Below are 21519 nucleotides of genomic sequence, written 5' to 3' on the forward strand. Positions count from 1 at the left end.
AGGTGTTACCATGGTGACCATCCCAGAAACACCACATGAGGGTACAAAGCAAGACAAACCATGTCTGATGAGGAAAGGGTAACCAGAGGTGGACTGTTTGCATGGAAGGGCATGAGCACGATCAAAGGGAAGACCTTGGGAGGGGCAAAAGTGGGAAAAAGAAAATGCAAGGTGAAGCCCTTCACCTGCAAAAGAAAGACTGGGGTGGGACAAGAAAGCTGAGATTGATCTGACCATATTTACACCTGACCTACTTCCATGGTCATGGGGAACTGGAGGGCTTTCCCTAAAATCATCAAGAGAAATGCCATAGTGCATGGAAACACAGAAACGTTCAGGCTGCAAGTGACCTCAGGAGCTTTCTAGTCCAACCTCCTGCTCACAGCAGGGTCACCTGTGGGGTCAACCCAGGTTGCACAGGCCTTTATTCACGTTGGGCTTCAAACCCTCCCAAGATGGAGATGACACCTACTCTCTGGGAAACCTCATTGATCATTGGCCCTCATGATCCCATCATGCACAACAGTGAAGAGCCTGATTCTTGCGGATTACCTCCTGGTAGGTGTGGGCAGGCTGTTCTACGGTCTCCCCAAAGCCTTCTTTTCCACTGAGTCAACAGATCCAGATTTCTCAAACTTCCACAGTGAGAAAATCAATGTTATGCATTTGACCTGAGTGTCCTGAGATGTTTAAAGCTCTTCCAATCCTGCTGGATATTCTCCTGAAACTGTGAAAGACTTCAGGGTGGTTAGAATATCATCACCCTCCTGCTATAACTTTGTGCACGGTCCATTTGTGGACCTTGAAATTGAAAGGGACCAGTTGTATCAGCTGTATGTTCACAAGGCCATGGGGCCTTTTGGGATTCATCCCAAACTACTGGAGGAGCTAGGGGATGGCACGGCAGGACCCCTCTCGATCACCTACCAAAGGTCTGGGGAGCCTGGGGAGGTCCCCACTGACTGGCAGCTAGCCAATGTAATTCCAACATACCAAGAAGGGCGAGAGGGAAGACCCAGGAAACGACAGACCTGTTGGTCTGACCTCAGTACCTGGAAAAACCATGGAGAAGATCATAATATAAATTGCTGTGCTGGTTTTGTCTGGGATAGAGTTAATTTTCTTCAGAGTAGCTGGTATGGGGCTGTGTTTTGGATTTGTGCTGGAAACGGTGTGGATAACACAGGGATGTTTTCTGCTTCTCACCCCACCTCACCAGGGAGTGGGCTGGGGGTGCACAAGAAGGTGGGAGGGGACACAGCCGATCCAGCTGACCCCAACTGACCAAAGGGATATTCCATGCCGTATGAGGTCATGCTCAGCAACAAAATAGGAGGGATTTGGCGGGGGGGGGGGCACTGGCTGGGCATTGGTGGGTTGGTGCTGAGCAAGTGTTTTAATTTGCATCTTCTGTCTTTCTTGGGTTTTTTATTCTCACTCTGTTTTTTTTCTTTTCCTTACAATGTTGTTTGGTTTTTCGTTCTTTTTTTTTTCATGATTAAACTGTTTTTATCTCAACCCACGAGTTTTCTCACGTTTACACTTCCAATTCTCTCCCCCATCCACCATGGATGGGGGAGGGGACTTAGTGAGCAGCTTTTGGGGCTCAGTTGCCAACTGGGGTTAAACCATGACAATTTGACAACTGATTATTTTAAAAATTGTGGGAAGGGAATGCATGCCCTTAAGACTTCTCTGCTACTGAACGTGGAGAAGGGAGAGTTCCAAGGCGAGAACCAGCTGTTCTGCAGGAATTTTAGCAGCATCAGTGAAATGACTGGCTTTTAAAAATAAGCATAAGCCTGTACAGAAAAATGGTTCAATGACATGAAAGGTGTACGGAATGGTTTAGTTTATTATGTATTAGCACTGAGTATGACCAGTGGCTCAGCAGGAGCTCTGCATTGTTGAGAGAGAGGGCAGTTCTTGAAGTGCTGATCTCTTCTGATGCACAACATGCCAGTTGCAATGGTGTACATTAGGTACAAAGAGAGGAAACCTGCTCCGAAGGAGATGACGTAACTTACTGAAGGAGGAGAGGTGTTTATTCCAGATAAAGCAATACAGAGTTTTAGATATGGCTGTTACAAAATTTTCCATAAACAACATCCAATTCTGACCTCCCCTGCAGCAAGATTTTAGAGGTTGTTTCTGTTTTCTTAGTGCCACTAGGAAAGAGTGACAGATATAGTTCAGTGCCACGAAGGGAATCTTCATAGCACTGGGGGTGTTTTTGTATTAAAATTGATATTTGCCAATTTGTTTTGATTTCTGAAAGTCATATGGTTTAGTTTTCGGTAGTGCTGTGAGGAGTTGGACTCCATGATCCTTATGGGTGCCTTCCAACTTGAGATATTCTAGGATTCTAGGATTGTGGGTGCTCTGGAAAGGCATTTAAAGGACAATGCAATCATCAGGCACAGTCAGCATGGGTTCACAAAGGGCAGGTCCTGTTTAACCAATCCGATATCCATCTATGATAAGGTCACCTGCCTCGTGGATGAAGGGAAGGCGATGGATGCAGTTTTTCTGGATATCAGTAAAGGCTTTTGATACCGTCCCTCACAGCATCCTTCTGGGCAAGTTGTGCAGCCGTGAGTTGAGGCGGTTCCCGGAGCACTCACGGGTGAAGAACTGGCTGGAAGGCAGGGCTCAAAGTGTCGCAATGAACGGGGCTGCATCTGGCTGGCAGCTGGTCACCAGTGGTGTTCCTCAGGGCTCCATCCTGGGGCCGGTTCTATACATTTATCAATGTTCAAGATATTTCTCAATGATCTGGAGGCAGGAGTGGAATCCGTTGTTAACAAGTTTGCTGATGATCCCAAACTGGGAGGTGCTGTTGACTCTCTCGAGGGACGAGAGGCCTTGCCGAGGGATCCGGCTCCATTGGAGCATTGAGCAGTCATCATGAAGGGCATGACATTCAACGAGTCCAAATGCCGGGTTCTGCACCCGGGACGGAGTAACGCTCCGGACACAAGTACAGAGTGGGAGGGGAGTGGCTGGAGAGCAGCCCTGCAGAAAGGGGCCTGGGGGTGCTGGTTGGCAGCAGGCTCCATGTGAGTCTCAGCCTGGGCTTGCCCCACAGCAGTGCCTGCTGCAGGGTGCTGCAGAGCTCTGGGCACTCCCACCACAGCCCCAGCCTCTCGGAAGGACACAGAAGCTCCTGAGGGTGGGGAGGGGCTCTCATCCTCCCCATCACTCCCAGGGCTCAAGGCCAGCAATGGCCCAAGGAATTGGTTCCGTCACACTTGGGGTGCTGTTGTGTCCTTTCCAGAAGAGCCCCCAGACAACCAGTGCCACCCCCACCCCCAGGTCCAGTGGCACAAGAGCTGCCCCAAGCTGCTGAACAGAAAAACCTCTTTCTCCTGCTTCTTGCCTTCTTTCTGACCCACGCGTGGTGCTCCACTCTTCTCCAGGGAAACCCCTGCTCCACAGAGAGCCTTTCCCAGGCGAGTGTGTCCGTGCTGGCCTGGCCAGTTGTTGCTGGGTCCCTCCCCTGAGGTGCCCACAGGGCCCGGAGCTGGTGCTGCTGCTCTGCAGAGCTGCCCTGGCACCATGGGCTGACTCCATCCTGGCCATGCTGGTGCGGGAGTGAAGCAGATCTGGCCAGACTGGCATCACTGCCCTGACAGGTTTCTCCCATGGCTCTGGGGCTGGGATATTCCGAGAAATCACAGGCCCTTTCAGCTCTTTCAGGATGTGTTCAGGTGTGTCACTGCATCCAGCCCATGGCTCCTCACTGAAGATGATGTGAATCACTCTTCAGGCTGCCTTCCTCGTGCCTGCTGTGTCTCCGCTGCCTCTGTGGCATTGCAGAGCCCCATTGGGCTGTGCATCCTTCAGGTTAGCCCTTTTCCTTTGGGTGACTCCACTTTTGGGGAAGTTTTGGAAACCTCCATTCACTTCCCACCCTGAGGCACCCAGTGACCCAGAGATGCCCTGTGCTTTCCTGGTGGGTTCAGATCCCCTGTCAGAAGGCCAGGCATCTTTGACCAGCCCTGCCATATGTGAGAGAGCCTCAAGCAGATGCCTTTTGACCGTCCAGGATCTCCATGGCATTGGCACCAGTAAAGTGAAGGCTCACTCCAGCCCTCATTCCCTCACACATCAAGCCATGCCCTTGTCCCCCTAAGCCAATGCAGCACCCAAGCCCAACAGCAGGGCCTTTTAGCCTGCAATTCCCTGAGCGTATTCTGCACTCCACTGTGGAAAGAAGAGCCCAAGCTGCACACGCTGCACGCAGGCAATCCCCTTTATTTACAGACATGCCACAAAGGAGGCCAGCATTGGCGCAGTGATAGACTCATGGAGAGAAGGCCTTTGGGCCAGACAGACTGGCTTCAGCCTCTTGAGAAGGAGGATGAAAGCAAACGTTTCTGAGCAAACACGATTATAACCAGTACAATGCCCAAAGGACACAAATGGCCTGAGATCACTTGGAGAAACCTTGTGAAGAGAGATGGGCAGCTTATTGCTGCTGAAATACTACTTCTAGAATGAGGTTCTTGAGGGCATTCTTGAGTTCCTTGTTCCTCATGCTGTAGATGAGCGGGTTCAGTGCTGGAGGTACCAACGCGTACAGAACTGTCACCACCAGATCCAGGGATGGGGAGGAGATGGAGGGAGGCTTCAGATAGGCAAATATGATAGTGCTGACAAACAGGGAGACCACGGCCAGGTGAGGGAGGCATGTGGAAAAGGCTTTGTGTCGCCCTTGCACAGAGGGGATCCTCAGCACAGCCCTGAAGATCTGCACATAGGACACCACAATGAAAATAAAAAACCCAAAACGTAAAGAAAGACTAACCACAATGATCCCAACTTCCCTGAGATAGGCATGTGAGCAGGAAAGCTTAAGGATCTGAGGGATTTCACAGAAGAACTGGTCCACAGCATTGCCCTTGCAGAGGGGCAGTGAAAATGTATTGGCAGTGTGCAGCAGAGCAGTGAGAAACCCATTGCCCCAGGCAGCTGCTGCCATGTGGACACAAGCTCTGCTGCCCAGGAGGGTCCCATAGTGCAGGGGTTGGCAGATGGCAACATAGCGGTCATAGGCCATGATGGTGAGAATATAATACTCTGTTACTAAAAACAAGGAAAACAGAAAGAGCTGGGCAGCACATCCCAAGTAGGAGATGGCCCTGGTGTCCCAGAGGGGACTGGCCATGGATTTGGGAACAGTGGTGGAGATGCAGCCCAGGTCAAGGATGGAGAGGTTGAGGAGGAAGAAGTACATGGGGGTGTGGAGGCGGTGGTCGCAGGCTATGATGGTGATGATGAGGCCGTTGCCCAGCAGGGCAGCCAGGTAGATGCCCAGGAAGAGCCAGAAGTGCAAGAGCTGCAGCTCCCGCGTGTCTGCGAAGGCCAGGAGGAGGAAGTGGGTGATGGAGCTGGTGTTGGACATCTGCTGCCTCTGGGCATGGGGGACTGTCCAAGAGGGAAAAGACAGTGACAAGTTAGGAGAGACTTCTCTGAGCAAAATCAAAGCCATTTCTCATAGAACCCCCCCCCCAAAGTGTCACTCTCCATTCAGGAAGACCTTTGGCAGGTCCCTTGCACGAGCTCTGGTTGGTGCTGGCTGAGGGTGCCCCAGGGAGCCGCAGGCTCTGCTCTGGGCTCTGGAGGAGTCAGTCCTGCCCCACAGCAACAGGTAAACAGGAACACGGGGTCATCTCAGATTAAATCCACTCGTGATATCAAAGAGCTTCTCAGCATTGTCACTGCCAATTCACCTGCCTGCAGAGCAGAGCTGTGGGGGTTTTGGTTTGTGCCTTCTGGTCTGGTTGCCCCACCACAGCTGAGCAGTGTTTCTAATGCAGAAATCCTGGGCATTTCTGCTGCACTGCAAGTGAAATCGTGTGGGTCCTGAGAGGCAAAGGGACTGTCCCTCAGTGCAGAGTGAGGACAGCCGCTCTGTGCATCAGCCCTGAGCTCAGCTGCGCTGTGCTGGCAGCTCTTTCAGCTGGAGGACTATGGCACTCGCGTGTTCTCCCCAAAAGGAGACACAGTCAGAGACTTGAGTTTTTCTCCTCTTTGGTGGTCAGGCTGCTGGGAAGGCAACTCATGGCCAAGTGTCCATGACATGAAGGGCAGAGGCTCTGCTGTGTGAGTGAGGAGAGCAGGGGGTTGCTCCAGGGAAAGCATCTGCACTGCAGGGGATGGCAGGGAGGTGCCTGAACCCCTCCTGCCATGGCCTTTCTGGGAGCAGTTCTCTCTTCCTCGCTGCCCATGGCTCTGCTGCCTGGAGCTCTTCTGGGCCAGGACCTGTTTCTCTGCCCTCACCTCTCCTCCCTCTTCATGCTCACAGAGCCCATCCGCCCTGCTGCGTGCTCAGCTCTGCCCTGCAGACACCTCCTGGCAGCAGGGCACTGCCCAGGGACATCTCGGTGTGTGCAGGGGCTAAGGAGCAGCTCAGGCAAGTCCTAACGAGAACTGGGGTCTCATTGCCTACTCCAGAGCAGAGCAATCAATTCCCATCTCCCACTGCCCACCCAGACAACCCAGGGGAGAAAACTCAAAGCACACACTTCTTCCCTTTCAGGTAATCCCCTTCCTTGACACCCATCTTTAACATGACCCTCTGCAAATGTCCTCCGGGTGATGGAGAAGCCTGAGCAGCACTGACCCATGCTGCACCCTCTGGACAGCAGAAGGACCGTGCCCTGGTGGGGCTCACTCCTTCCACCCACAGCTTCTCCCCACAGCGTCGTGGGGAGCTCCCCGGGCAGGCTGAGTGCTGACCCTGGCAGGCGGCAGAGTCCCTGCCCTGGTGCTCAGCCCCCTGGGACGCAGGGACCCTGCTCGGAAGGACAGCCCTGGCCACCCCTGCCTGCACACACGCCTTCACACCCTGGAGCAGTGCCCGGGAGAAGGCAGCCGTCATGCCCTCTCCTTCTGACGGTGCAGCAGGGAAGCCCTGCTCTGCAGCACGTCCTCCTCCTCTACAGCAGGGAAGCTGAGAGAGTCCTCCTGAAAGATCATAGTTGCTGTGGCATGTACCAGCTTTTGGATATCCCTCCAGGAACAGCAGCTACATTGTCCTGCACCCAGGCACTTACCATGTAGAGGGCTGTGAAGAATTCTCCCCCAGTGAGCTCTCAGCATCCTCCCACTCCGGACTGCCTTTACGCTCTCTCTGCCTCGCTCCCTCCCCTCGGTGCCTGCAGGCAGTGCCCTCAGCCCTGCTGCGCTTTGCAGAGGAGCTGCTCCTGGGCAGAGCTGTCTCCCTGCAGCACTGCCCACTTGCCAGGAGCTCCCTCCATCCAGGAGCCCAGCCCAGCTCAGCAGCAGAGGACCAGCCCAAGGCAGCACTTGCTCTGCCCCTCGCGGCTCCCTCGAGGGGTCCCTGGGGCTCCAGGGGAACCTGCTGGGAAACAGCCTGAAGTCATCCCTGATCTTCCCTCCCTCAGCTGCGCAGAGACACTTACTTCTCCTCTCAGGAAAAGACTTGGACATGAGAATCACCTTTCTTTGTCCCAGCATTAGACAGGACTTCCAGGAAGGTGACAAGCAAAGACCTAATTTCTCCAAGCTGGGGGATATCCTCACGTGAATGAAATAGGCATTTCAGTGTGGCTTTGTAGTCCTAGGGCTCGAAAGACATTCAGCTCTCTGTTGTCCACGCCATGTCTCTGCTCTGAAGCAAAGCCTTTGCACACAGGGGGTCTTGGGCGCTTGGGACCAGGTTTCCTTAGGGCAGGGACGAGCTTGCCTGCTTCCACAGCTGCAGGGCTTCAGCCCAAACGTGCAGCAATGGCCTCAGCCAGGGCCACAGGCAGGAAGAGCTGGAGCTGGTCCTGAGGAGACAGAGCTGTGACATGGTTGCAGAGCTCAGGACAGCTGCTCTTCAAGGACAGCATCCTCCAAGCTCAGCAAGGCTCCAGATCGAAACTCCCTCTGAACTTGAAAGGCCATTGAAGGGCACCAGAAGGAGTGTTCACTGCTTCAGGAACAGTTAAAGAAACAAAGATGCTGTGTGGTCACTGCTGAATGTGGTGAGAGCAGGAGCAGATAGATCTGAGATTCTCTGTGTCCTCTTTGCCTCAGTCTTCCCCTGCAAGATCTGCCAGGCCTCTGGGACTCAGGGCAGGACTCTGGAGGAGATCAAGCAGCGGTGCATGGGGATCAAGTCAGGGACCACTTGCGCCAACGCAATCCTTACCAGTCGAGGGGACAGGAGGGGCGGCATCCCAGGGAACTGAGAGAGCAGCCCAAGGTCACAGTGAAGCCACTCTCCAGCATCTTTCAAAGGTGGTGGTGTCTGTGGGGATTCCCACTCGCAGCACCCAAGCCTTGCACGCACCTTTCAAAACTGCCCCCGAGGATGTGCAGAGGAGCGGAAGGCTGTGCCCCAGATCGTGTTCCCTCAGATCCCATTTCTGGGGGTCTGAAAGAGAAGGTGACTTGATTTACTGGATTTAGCTTGTCTCTCACCATCCTCTTTGCTTTCTGTGATGAAAGGACAGGACTGCTGGACACAGGGAGACCAGTGGTTGTCTTTTCACCTGGAAGGCAGTGAAGGTGTCCACATCGCCCCCCACAATATTCTTGAGCCAAATCTCATATATTATAGTCTGCATGGGTGGGTAAGTAGATGGTTAAATAACCAGATGGATGGTCAGGCTCAGAGGGACGTGATCAATGCGTGGTACTCTGCCTGCAGGCATCAAGCTAGTAGGGTCCTGCAGGGGTCTGTCCTGCCACCTGCCCTCTTTAACGTGTTTTTAATGACCTGGAGGAGATGAGCGAGTGTTTTTTCATTGCATTTGTAGATGGACACCATCTTAAGGAGAGCAGACACTGCACTGGAGGGCAGGCCTGCCATCCCGAAGGACAAAGACAAGCCAGAGGGATTCACAAAAAGTAACATCATGATGTCCAGTAAAGACATATCTGAAGTCCTACCTTGTGGTGCACCAATCCCATGCAATGACAGAGGCCAGGGGCTGTGTGGCTGGGTAGCAGCTCTATGGGAAAGGCTCTGGTGGTCCTTGGATTTCATTAGGCAAAACAGGAGCCATCAGCAAAGGCGACCAACAGCATCCTTTGCTTCTCTCTTCATTCCTTGATACTGCAAGTGCTTCTCTTTTCTTATCCTAATACCTTCCAAAAAGAACAGCCTACCCTCTGAAACCTTTCCCCATTGGCCATGCATTTCTTTTTTCCTTCCCTCTTTTGGTATTTCTGAGGTGGTTGCTGTGGAAGTTTTCAAGCTTGGGTAGCAATTCCATTAAGCACATCATTCTCTTTCAGTCCTTGCAGTGCCCTGCAGTTCCCCATCTTGTTATCTTGTTTGAGACACTGGCCCACAAACCTTAAATGCTGATGTGTTGGAGTTTCACTCCAGAGGGACCTCGACACACATGGAGACTTGGCCAACAGAAACATCCTGAAGATTTAAAGGTGATGGGGACAAGGTCTGCACTGGGTCAGAAGAACCTCGTGCATCAGGACAGGCTGGGACCTGACTGGCTGAGGATTGTTCTGAGGAGAAGGGCATGGGAGTTCTGATGGATGCCATAGGAGCCCATGGGGTTCCCACTTTGAAAGGAGGATGGAGAAACTGGAGAAGGTCCAGAGGAAGTCTGTTACCATGGGCTTAGGAGCCTAAAGCACATGAGCTGTGTGGAGAGGCTGAGGCAACTGGGCCTCTTTAGTCTGCTGAAGGGGAGGCACAGGGCAGTCTAAAAGCAAGCGACACCTGCCTGGAGCGGTGGTGGAGCCAAGCTCTTCTGCAATGGCAGATGGTATGGCAGAGACAACAGCCACAAGGCTTTTTACTGGGGGCTTCAGACTGGGCCTCAGTAAAGTTTGGCTAGGAGGGTGATGCTGCAGTGCAGCAGGACACCCAGAGACTCTCTGTGCTCTCCATCTCTGGAGGTTTTCAGGTTTCTACTCTACAAAGTCACAGCCGACCTGACCTGCGGTTGGTGATTCCCCAGCCTTTGGTTGGAGCGTGGACTGGAGACCCCCAGTAGTCCCTTTTCCCACCACCTCTTCCATGCCCTTGTACCTTGCAGTGTCCCCATGTTGTGGAGGCTCACAAAATCAAATTAAGCAGGTGATAGATTCAAAAATAAACTTGATTTAAACAAAAATTATTATTATTTAGCAGCAAAGTAACTCGAAATGAGGCTCATCAAAATCATTCAACACTCTGACAACATCAGTAAACCATAAGTTCAGGATGGTGTATGAGGAAGTAGTACTACATGGCCGGCTTTTGAAATGAGCGTCGAAAAAGTGCACAGTCACTGACCTATAAGATGAGGGCTCTCAACCTCGAGGAGTTTCCTTGGGCAGCGTCCCGACCCAAGGGGAGAGTCCCTGACTGCAGTCCCGCTGCTCCAAGGAGGACCGATTCAACTTGCCCTCCGGTGGGGCTCCATTTATACCCCAGGTGAATCTGACCTGTGGTCAACTCTGAGTGGCTGAGGGCCTTAACTTTCTTACTCCTCGCCCGAGGTGTATACGTGACCTATACTGTGTACATGATGGCCGGCACTTGCCACTTTAAAGGCGCATAATTAAGAGCGCAAAAAGTAAGGATGCAGTGGTCCTGATGCCTCTGGTCTTTGATTGGGGTGGGGGCACCCGCCACACAATCCACCCCCTGACCACAGTCACCATTCGACTGGTTTCCTTGGACTGATGGTACAGTCACCTCTTGCCTCCAAAGTTAAAAGGGAGCGCAGTCTCGGTGAGGTCCGTGCTCACCGTGAATCTTCATTTCTCAGTTTAAGGTCGTACTGGAACATCAATTGTACCAACAGAGTCTAAAGGAACACCAATTAGACAAACAGATTTCGAGGCAGTATACTCCATGGTTAATATAGATTTCGTTATTGTGCCTTTAACACAACTTACAACAATACAAATCACAACAATCACAAGTACTTCCATTATCAGAGTGTGGAGAAGGCTGGTTAGCCATCCTGACAAAGAAAACCCAAACACATCGAAAACTTTCCCCAACCAATTAGTCCCCAGTGCAGCAACAATTGCCTCTGAGTCCTCTGCTACTTTTGTCATTTTGTTGATCTGGTCTTGAAGGGGTCCTGACACGTTCGGCATGTGGGCACAGCACTCATCTACCCAGAGGTTCACGACTCCACATACGCCTTTCTCCTTTACCAGCATCAGATCTAATACAGCTCAGTTTTGAATAGTCATTCTACTGGTATGCTGTCATTGATCATCTAAAAGCCCCGAACTATCAGACGTGGCGTTGGCCAAGGCTGACAGCTCCAGACCCAGTTCCAGAATAGCCTGCCGGTTCCGTACCAGAGCAACTCCCATCCCAAAAATTGCTTCCAGCCACCATCCTACTTGTGTTGAGGCTTCCCACCATTCCCCCTGCAAGTCACTTGGGCTGCGATCCCACCGCTTATTTGGCATGGATCCTCCCTGATAAATGGGACAGAGAGAGAGCACAGCGAATGTGCAGGCTAGTCCCGGGATGGTTGGGTATCATCGGGAACACAGGCGGCCGTCAGAACATGCCCCCACTGAGTTAGGAGGTGCAGAGACAAAGGATGTTTGGCCTGAACCTGGCATGGCAGTAAGGGGACGACAGTAATCTTTCTTACTACAACCCAGGGCAGAGGGCCGAAAGTAACTGGTATTGCTACATAGGCAGCCCTGTGTTAAAGCTTCCTGAGCAGGAGGGTATAGTCATAACAGTGGCATTTCATCTCTGTCTTTACACCCGATCTGTGCCTGGCAGTTCCAGAGCGGAGATTTCCCTACCGGGAATACCTTATCCTTTTCCCCGTACCAGCTGGGCGCATGAGTGTATCCAGCCCACGTGCAGTTGAGGGGGCAGTCCCATGAATTCCGATTACACACACTGGGATATTCTTTATTATCCTTTTCGGGGTGTTTGATGCACGATGAGGTGTGGCGAATAAGGGCACGGACTCCGTCTGAGAGGGAACGAAGACGAAGACAAAATCCTTTATTATACAGCACAAGCGCCTTTTTATACCTCACATTATGCCACGTAAGCACTTCAAAGAATTCCCTAGTACATCCCCCAAGCAAAGGTCATCTCAACACTCTTCCGCTAATTTCCTTATCTTTGTCACGCCCTCAGAACCGTTAACTGCCACCTCTTATCTCCCTTTTTCCCACAGCTTCTTTCACTTTCCATCTTCCCATGGTTTCTTGTTTACCAATGCTATGATACTGCTTGTACTCTCAGACATTGATTCCTCCACACCTCCCCATTTTTCTTTTACAACAAACACTAAGCTAACTGACTTTTCTATTATTCGTTTCACACATTGCAATAAACATAGTACACACACAAGAATACATACAAATACAATCAAACGTATAATTCCCAGTTCAATCAAACTCATTACCCATTTTGCCAAACCCCAATAATTCTATCTCTTGTGGCTCTACGCTCAGGGGCGGACGGTACACCAAACATCCGTCCCAATTGTCAGTCACATTGCGGCCGCCACTACAAAGTGTTGCATGCGGCTCCGTGAGACCTAGGGTCCAATTGTCCCACGGGAGTCCCACTAAGCAGGTGGAAAAAGGATCTCCAGGTGACGAGAGCGAAAGGCAAATGGTCTCCTGGCCTGTCTGATTTGCAAGGGTGATCCAGACATTCTCTTTGGGCTGCGGTGGGGCCCAAAACGTGCTTCCGCCTGCGAAAAAGACGGCTTGACGAACCGCACTGGTACCCATCTTGGTCCTCGATCTGTGGAGACACAAGCATACCCTCGACCCCAGGTTATCAATGGAAACGGGCCTTCCCACTCATGAGATTCCAGGTTTCTCACCTTTACCCACGCCTTGTCCCTTATGATTGCCTCATGACCTTCAACAGAATCAAAATGTCTGCAAATCGGGGGTCCACCTTCCTCAGCCCACCAATTGAGAAAATTAAGAACATAAACGGCTTTTGCCAATCTTTCCTGTGGGGTTAAATCCCCTACTCCCCCTTTTTGTTTTGTTAACATGTCTTTGAGCGAACGGTGCGCACGCTCAACAATGGCTTGCCCTGTGGGGCTGTGTGGAATTCCCGTGATATGAGTGATTCTTGATGTTTGCAGGAATGTCCGTGTGGCTTGGGCAATGTACCCGGGGCCATTATCCGTTTTTATTTTGCTCGGTACTCCAAGAATGGAAAAAGCAAGAAGAAAATGTTTTCGGACATCCCGGGACTTTTCCCCAGTGTGGGCTGTGGCTGCAATTGCTCCCGAAAATGTATCCACTGAGACGTGGACGTATTTGAGTCGACCGAAGTCAGGAAGATGTGTAACATCAGTCTGCCAAAGTTCGAGCGCCTGCAAGCCACGAGGGTTGACTCCCCCCGGCTGTGGAGGGCCCGCACACTGGCACTCAGGGCATGCAGTGACAATTTGGCGTGCTTGCGTAAGTGGTAAATGAAACATTCCAGCCAAGGCCTTAGCGTTCTGATGATAAAAGTCATGTGAACGCCTCGCTTGCTCAAATTTCCCCGGGACAACAACAGTCCCTGCAAGCGAATCAGCCAACCGGTTTCCCTCAACCAGGGTCCCTGGCAATGCAGTATGAGATCTGATATGTAATATAAAAAAAGAGTGGATCCTTCGATGAATGTGTTCTCTGAGGGTTTTAAACAGAGCAAAAAGCTGGGCATTATTTACATCTTTCAAATAAGCAAACTCCATGCGGGACACTACCCCTGCAACATATGCAGAATCAGTCACGATGTTGACGGGGCATTGCTATTTTTCAAACACTCGTACCACTGCCGCCAACTCCACGATTTGTGGTGAACCATCTTGTTTCCGAATATCAGATTGCCATTGATCGTGATCGTCCTTCCAGACAAGGACAGACTTACCCGTGCGCCCAGACCCATCCGTGAAGACCGTTAGAGCGTCCAAAGGGGTCACGCTACATTTCGGCAATTGCTGCAGTGGTAGCGGGGACTGCAGCCATTTATGACTGGGAGGGTGAATAGAAATCGCTCCTGTAAAACCTTCCATAGCCATTTGAAAAGGTACAGACATTTGCATCAACCAAGTTAACATAGGCATCACAACAGGGATGTAAATGGTGTGTGGCTCTTTTCCGCACAGCGCTATCAACCGTTGCCTCCCTCTCATGACCAGGGATGCAAACATTTCTGCTCTAGTGGTGATGGTTTTCCCAAATTGATGGGGAAGAAACACCCATTCTATGACCAACAACTGTTCGCCGCTGGGTCTTGGCTTCCATTGAAACAACAAACCATATGGTTGGAAGTCAGTGTTCACTATTGCTAACTGAAAAGGAAGCTCTGGATCACAGCGCTGTGCTTGCCGAGCCGATATCATTGTAGCAATCCGCTGCAACGCTTGCTGAGCCTCGGGGGTTAACGTTCGTCGAGACCCCAACGCAGGATCACCTTCTAGCAAATTAAACAGAGGTCTCAACAGCTCGTTGTTGATTCCCAACAGACGCCTTACCCAATTGATGGTGCCCAATAATTTCTGCAAATCAGTCAGGGTGTGGACCTGACTACTGATCTTGAGCCCTTGCGGTATCACAGTTTGCTCAGTAATGCGCCACCCTAGATATTGCCAGGGAGCAGTCTGCTGCACCTTTTCTGGGGCAACTATCAAGCCGTTACGCTGGAGGCTCGTTACAACAACCTCCATGGCCCCTCGTATCATGGCCTCAGAGGGGGTTGCTACAAGGATATCATCCATATAATGATAAATTATGACTTCAGGCAATTGGGCGCGGGCTGGACTAAGGGCCCGAGCCACGAATCATTGACATATGGTGGGACTATCCTTCATGCCTTGCGGGAGCACCGTCCAATGGTACCGTTGACTTGGCTGGGCTACATTGGTCGCGGGTACAGTAAAAGCAAACTGCGGCGCGTCATCTGGGTGTAGCGGAATGGTAAAAAACCAGTCCTTAAGGTCTATTATAGTGATGTGCCAGTTCATAGGTATCATGGTTGGTGAAGGGAGACCTGGCTGTAGAGCTCCCATGTCCTCTATAGCCTCATTTATACGTCTTAGATCATGAAGGAGCCTCCACTTTCCTGATTTCTTCTGGATGACAAAAACTGGTGAGTTCCATGGGCTCGTGGATGGCACAATGTGCCCAGTGCGCAGCTGCTCAGCAACTAGGTCCTGCAAGTGATGCAGCTTGTCCATGGGGAGGGGCCACTGATCCACCCATATAGGCTTTTCACAGGACCATTGCAACTTCAGGGTGTGCTGCCGATCAGTAGCCCCTAGGATGAATTTGTCCCCAGCATGATTCCCCATTGTGACAAACAGTCTCGTCCCCACAGCGTGAGAGGGGCCGGAAGAACGAACGGTCAGACATTGGCCCACCGACCCTCCGGTCCCTCATTTTGAATTAATTGAACACTCTGCAGTGGTGCTGTCTGCCCTCCGATACCTGTAAGGGCAATCGGGACCTGTTTCGTCGGCCATTGAGCTGGCCGGTGTGACTGCGCAATGACTGTCACGTCAGCTCCGGTATCAATAAGGCCGCTGATGCGCACAGACTGCTGAGGGCCACCGCCTGACAGGCAGCAAGTCAGCTGCGGTCGCCCCGCAGCGACAGGCTGCACCCACCACAGTTGTGGCGTGCCGGTGGAACCAAAACCTCCACTCCCCCGTTCCTGAGGCTCCGCCGCAGGAGGGGCAGCTCGAAAGTAGACGAGCTGTGCTATTCGTGCTCCTGCCGGCACGTAACAGGGCAGAGTAGGCGTCCACAACATGATTTTAATTTCTCCCATATAGTCTGCATCGATAACCCCAGGGAGAGCAAACAAGCCCTGTAACGTGGCGGATGAACGTCCCAGTACGAGTGCGCTGTAACTGCCACCTAGCAGCCCCCACACTCCGGTGGGCACCGCTTGAACAGCCGTAGATGTCAGGTTCACTGGGTGGGAGGGGCCAAGTCCACGCCGGCACTTCCCCATGTTCGGGCGGATAATTCGGAGGCACGGATGCCGGCGGGGGGCTGGGGGCAGTTTCCATCATCGCATGGGGGGCTGTTTGTATCATCGCGCGGCCCCTCCCCGCGCTCCTGCATCCGTTTCCCTGGATAGGCTGACTGTCTTTATCATACCGCGACCGGCATTGATTCGCAATGTGCCGGCCCTTCCTACATTTTGGACACGTTCCCAGTTGTGAGTCAGCCAGTTCCCGCCTCCGCCTGCCTGCCTGCAGGCACTGCCTCTTAAAGTGACCGGGACAGCCACAGGTGAAGCACATCTGTTGGCTAAACTTAAAGTTTGCAAAAGCAGCAGCCATCGCCACAGCCTGGTGCTCCGTGGTCCCCACACGGTTGCATTCCTCCATCATTTGAACTACCGTAGGGTTTTTTAACGGACGGAGCACCTTCTGGCAATCCGCGTTAGCATTTTCAATTGCTAATTTTTGTAATAATATTTTCCGCGCTTCCTCATTCTCTACTTGTTTGTCCAAAGCATCTCGATAAATTTCATATACGGTTCCTGCGGTCCCTGCCTAATATCAGTAAACGAGCGCTGGGGCTTCCCTACATCGGGGACCTTCATAAATGCTAGGTAGGCAAGATTCTTTGAATCATTTAGGGCTTCCATTGGGAGTTGTGCCTGGACATGGGCAGTGGCATATCGACCCTCTCCTACCAATGCGTCAACTCCCAAGAATCTCACTGGATCTGCTGCGGGCCGCCTCAAATATTCGAGGGCTTTGGCCTCACAGAGTCGCCGCCACTCCCCATTCCAGAACATAAACTGAGCAGAGGAGAGCAACAATTGCACCAGTGTTTTACAATCGTGCGGACATAACGTATAACTCCTCATGACTGACCCTAGCCCGTTCGCAGAGTAGGGGGCACTGAGGCCAAATTCAATCACTCCCCTTCTCAACTCCTTCACTACTTGGAAACTCAGAGCCTCGCACCGGGGCCTTTGATGAGCTTCGTAAATCACCGGGAACGCCCGGACCTCATGGAGCTTAGCCGCGAGGTCAGAGTCCCCTTCTTTCTCTGCCTCCCTTTGAATCCCCTTCCACACATCATGCAGATGCGGGGGATATAAATCCAGCTCTTTCTCTGGGTCAACTGTCCCGGATCGAACGGATTGGGATCATCACTGCCGCTACCCTGCTCCCCGCAGGCAGCCACCGCTCCAGCCTCAGTGGCCGGGGGTGCAGAAGCTCTTTGGCCACAGATGCACTCCCTCCTGAGTTTTCACCTCTCAGTTTGTCTTTAGCACTGACATGCTTTTTTAGGGTCTCATTCAGAGTCCTCCAAGGCGCTAGCAGTCCCACAGCCACCGAGTCCAAATGAGTGGCAGCATCCCAAAGCTGGGTGCCTGCTTCATCCCAAATTTTTAGGTCATAAACGTTAGTAGAATCGACTCCCGTAACGGTGGTTGCCACCCACTTCAGGAGTCGTCTCAAGTCCCCATGATCCATGGTTACTTGATATTTCTTCAGGATCAATTCCATGGTCCTGCAAACAGTTTTCTCCTCCTTTGTCATGTTTGAACTCATGACTACCGCCCCCCGCTGCTCACCTCTGTCCTGCAGAGACGATTATGCGATGTCGCTATCAGTTTCCTTTCAACAGCTTTTATCCCATTTCCGTTCAACGGCTTTTATCCCATTTCCTTTCAACGGCTTTTATCCCATTTCCTTTCAACACCTTTTATCCCGTTTCCTTTCAACGGCTTTTATCCCATTTCCTTTCAATGGCTTTTATCCCATTTCCTTTCAACGGCTTTTATCCCATTTCCTTTCAACAGCTTTTATCCCATTTCCTTTCAACGGCTTTTATCCCATTTCCTTTCAACGGCTTTTATCCTGTTTCCTTTCAACGGCTTTTATCCCATTTCCTTTCAACGGCTTTTATCCCATTTCCTTTCAACAGCTTTTATCCCATTTCCTTTCAACGGCTTTTATCCTGTTGCCTTTCAACGGCTTTTATCCCATTTCCTTTCAATGGCTTTTATCCCATTTCCTTTCAACGGCTTTTACCCCATTTCCTTTCAACGGCTTTTATCCTGTTTCCTTTCAACGGCTTTGCAGTTCAGCGGGGCTCGCCACCGGATTGGCAATTGCCAAATTTATGGCCCTTCAGACAGAGTGTCCCTGTTCGGGCGCCATTTGTGACGATTAAGGGCAAGGACTCCGTCTGAGAGGGAACGAAGACGAAGACGAAGACAAAATCCTTTATTATATAGCACAAGCACCTTTTATACCTCACAATATGCCACGTATGCACTTCAAAGAATTCCCTAGTACATCCCCTAAGCAAAGGTCATCTCGACACTCTTCTGCTAATTCTTTATCTTTTGTCACGCCCTCAGAACCGCGAGCTATCACGTCTTACTTCCCTTTTTTCCCACGGCTTCTTTCACTTCCCATCTTCCAATGGCTTCTTGTTTACCAACGCTATGATACTGCTTGTACTCTCAGACGCTGATTCCTCCACACTATACCAGCTACTGGGAAGAAAATTAACTCTATCCCAGCCGAAACCAGGACAAGATACAATTACCATTACAGATGCCATTACCAATACCACTACAGATCCCGATACCAGTATAGAGACAGCGATACCATTACAGGTAGTCAAACCAATACCGAGACCATCAGTGGTACAGACACCGGCAGAGATGTGGTTGCTGATACTATTTCAGCTAGAGAAAGAACTACTCATAGAACTATACATAAACCAAATACACGTACACGTACAAAAGCAATGCAAGCACATGTGCAGGTACAGGGTCTGGCTGGCATGGAGTTCGCTTTCCTCATAGCAGCCTCATAGTGCTGAGCTTTGGTTTTGTATTTAGAACGGTGTTAATAACACATCAATGTTTTGGCTATGCTGAGCAGTGCTCGCACAGCACCAAGGCTGTCGCTCCAACCACCCCCTCCAAGGGCAGGAGGCTGGGGGTGGGCAAGAGGCTGGGAGGGGATATAGCCAGAAGAGCTGACCCAAACTGATCCAAGGGATATTCCATACCATATGATGTCATGCTCAGCATTAAAAGCTAAGAGAAAGGGGCAGCAGGGGGGCATTAATTATTAAGGTATTTACCTACTGAAAAAACAGCTATGTGTACTGAGGTCCTGCTTCCCAGGAAGTGCTGGACATCACCTGCTCATGGGAAGTAGAGAATAATCTTTTTGTTTCCTTTGCTTTTCTTTATTAAACTGCCTTCATCTCATCCCGCAAGTTTGCCATCTTAATTTCTACCCCTTGTCCTGCTGAAGAGGGGGAGTGATAGAGCAGCTTGGGGGTGGCACTTGGCGGCCAGGCAAGATCAACCCTCCACACTGATGAATGATAGCTAGTTTCTTTAGCAACTGTAGAGTTTTTAACAGTTCAGTACTTACTCTAACTAGGACTTATAAACCCGCGCTGCTTCCGTAACTGTCCAGTGGTGTGGCATACTCCAAATGCATACCAAGAGTCAGTATAAATATTTACAGTCTTTTCTCTGGACAGCTGGAAAGTCTTTGCTAATGCAATCAATTCTGCTGCTTGGGCACTCAGCTTCAGACTGAGTGCTGAAGCCTCTGCTACTTCATTTTCAGGAGTTTCTGAATAACCTCTAACCCAGTTACTGTTCAGATAATATGAGGACCTGTCTACACATAGCTCAAGATCAGGATCTGGAAATGGTACGTCTGTTAAATATTTTCAAGTCTTTCTGGCTTCGCAGCCTGTTACCACACAATCAGGATGTGGATTTCCTTCCTCAGGAGGAGGGAGCAGAGTAGCAGGGTTCAGCGTGTTACATCGCTTCATTGTTATGTTTTCCACCATTAAGAGAATCAGCTCATAATGATGTACCCAGTGCCTGGGTAAGGCGCTGTGACAGCAGCATTTCAATTTCATGTGGCCTTTGTACCACTAGAGGGGATCCAGCACCACATTGTCACTCTGTTCAACCAGGAGTGCTGCGGCAGCTGTCCTAGGGACACAAGCAAAGGGTCCTTGAGCTACCAGACTGGTCTGGTTTTGGCTGGGATAGTTACATTTCTTCACGTACAAACATGAAGTCTGGCAATCCCAGAGCAGGTGCAGTCGTTAATGTGTCTTCAAAAGCTCAGACGCCTTTCCCTTGTCTGTTGTCCAGTGAAGGGGTTCTCCAGCATCTCGAGCAGGAGTCTGTGTCAGTGGTTTTGCCATTTCCCCAGAAGCAGCTTGTGGCAGGGGGGGCATCAGGACCGCTGCGTCCTTACTTTTTGCACCCTTACAGTGGCGAGTGCCAACCATCACGAACGCACTTTAGGTCAGTAATTATGGTCATGTATACACCTCGGGTGAGGAGTAAGAAAGTTAAGGCTCTCAGCCAGTCAGAGTTGACCACAGGTCAGATTCAACTAGGGTATAAATGGAGCCCCACCAGAGGGCAAGTTGAGTTGGTCCTCCTCGGAACAGCAGGTCTGCAGTCAGGGACTCTGTTAGGTTGTGCAGAGAGAAAATTAGAAAGGCAAAAGCCCAGCTAGAGCACAATCTGGCCACTGTCATGAGAGACAACAAAAAGTGCTTTTAGAAGTATATTAATGACAAAAAAAGAGCCAAGGAGAATCTCCATCCTTTATTGGATGTGGAGGTGAACAGTGCCACCGAGGACGAGGAGGAGGCTGAGGTACTCAATGCCTTCTTTGCCTCAGTCTCTAATAGTCAGAGCAGTTATCGTCAGGGTATTCAGATCCCTGAGCTGGAAGTAAGGGACCGTGAGCAGAATAAACCCCCCATAATCCAAGAGAAAGCAGTTAACGACCTGCTCCGCTGCCTGGATGCTCACAAGTCTATGGGGCTGGATGGGATCCACCTGAGGGTACTGAGGGAGCTGGCAGAGGAGCTTGCCAAGCCACTCTCCATCATTTACCAGCAGTCCTGGTTAACAGGGGAGGTCCCAGATGACTGGAGGCTTGCCAACGTGATGCCCATCTACAAGAAGGGCCGGAAGGAGGATCTGGGGAACTACAAGGCCGGTCAGCCTGACCTTGGTGCCGGGGAAGATTATGGAGCGGTTCATCTTGAGGGTGCTCACGAGACATGTGCGGGACAACCAGGGGATCGGGCCCAGCCAGCACGGGTTCATGAAAGGCAGGTCCTGCTTGACCAACCTGATCTCCTTCCATGAAAAGGTGACCCGCCTACTGGATGAGGGAAAGGCTGTGGATGTGGTCTACCTGGACTTCAGTAAAGCCTTTGACACTGTCTCCCACAGCATTCTCCTAGAGAAGCTGGTGGCTCATGGCCTAGACAGGTGCACTCTTCACTGGGTAAAAAACTGGCTGGACGGCCGGGCCCAGAGAGTTGTGGTGAACGGAGTTAAATCCAGTTGGCGGCCGGTCACGAGCGGTGTTCCCCAGGGCTCAGTACTGGGGCTGGTCCTGTTCAATATCTTTATCAACGATCTGGATGAGGGGATTGAGTGCTCTCTCAGTCAGTTTGCAGACAACACCAAGTTGCACAGGAGTGTTGATCTGCTGGAGGGCAGGAAGGCTCTGCAGAGGGACCTGGATCGATGGGCTGAGGCCAACTGTA

At 51.3% G+C, this 21519-nt stretch overlaps 1 protein-coding gene across 1 annotated transcript; it reads right to left on the reverse strand.

Moving 5' to 3' along the window:
- Positions 1-4471: 4471 nt before the first annotated feature.
- On the reverse strand, positions 4472-5494 carry LOC142076593 (olfactory receptor 14A16-like). Its single transcript, XM_075138886.1, has one exon. The coding sequence runs from the start codon at positions 5492-5494 to the stop codon at positions 4472-4474; it is 1023 nt and encodes a 340-aa protein (XP_074994987.1).
- Positions 5495-21519: the final 16025 nt, after the last annotated feature.

The sequence above is a fragment of the Calonectris borealis genome, unplaced genomic scaffold, assembly GCF_964195595.1.
Source record: "Calonectris borealis unplaced genomic scaffold, bCalBor7.hap1.2 HAP1_SCAFFOLD_66, whole genome shotgun sequence".
NCBI classification, from domain to species: Eukaryota; Metazoa; Chordata; class Aves; order Procellariiformes; family Procellariidae; genus Calonectris; species Calonectris borealis.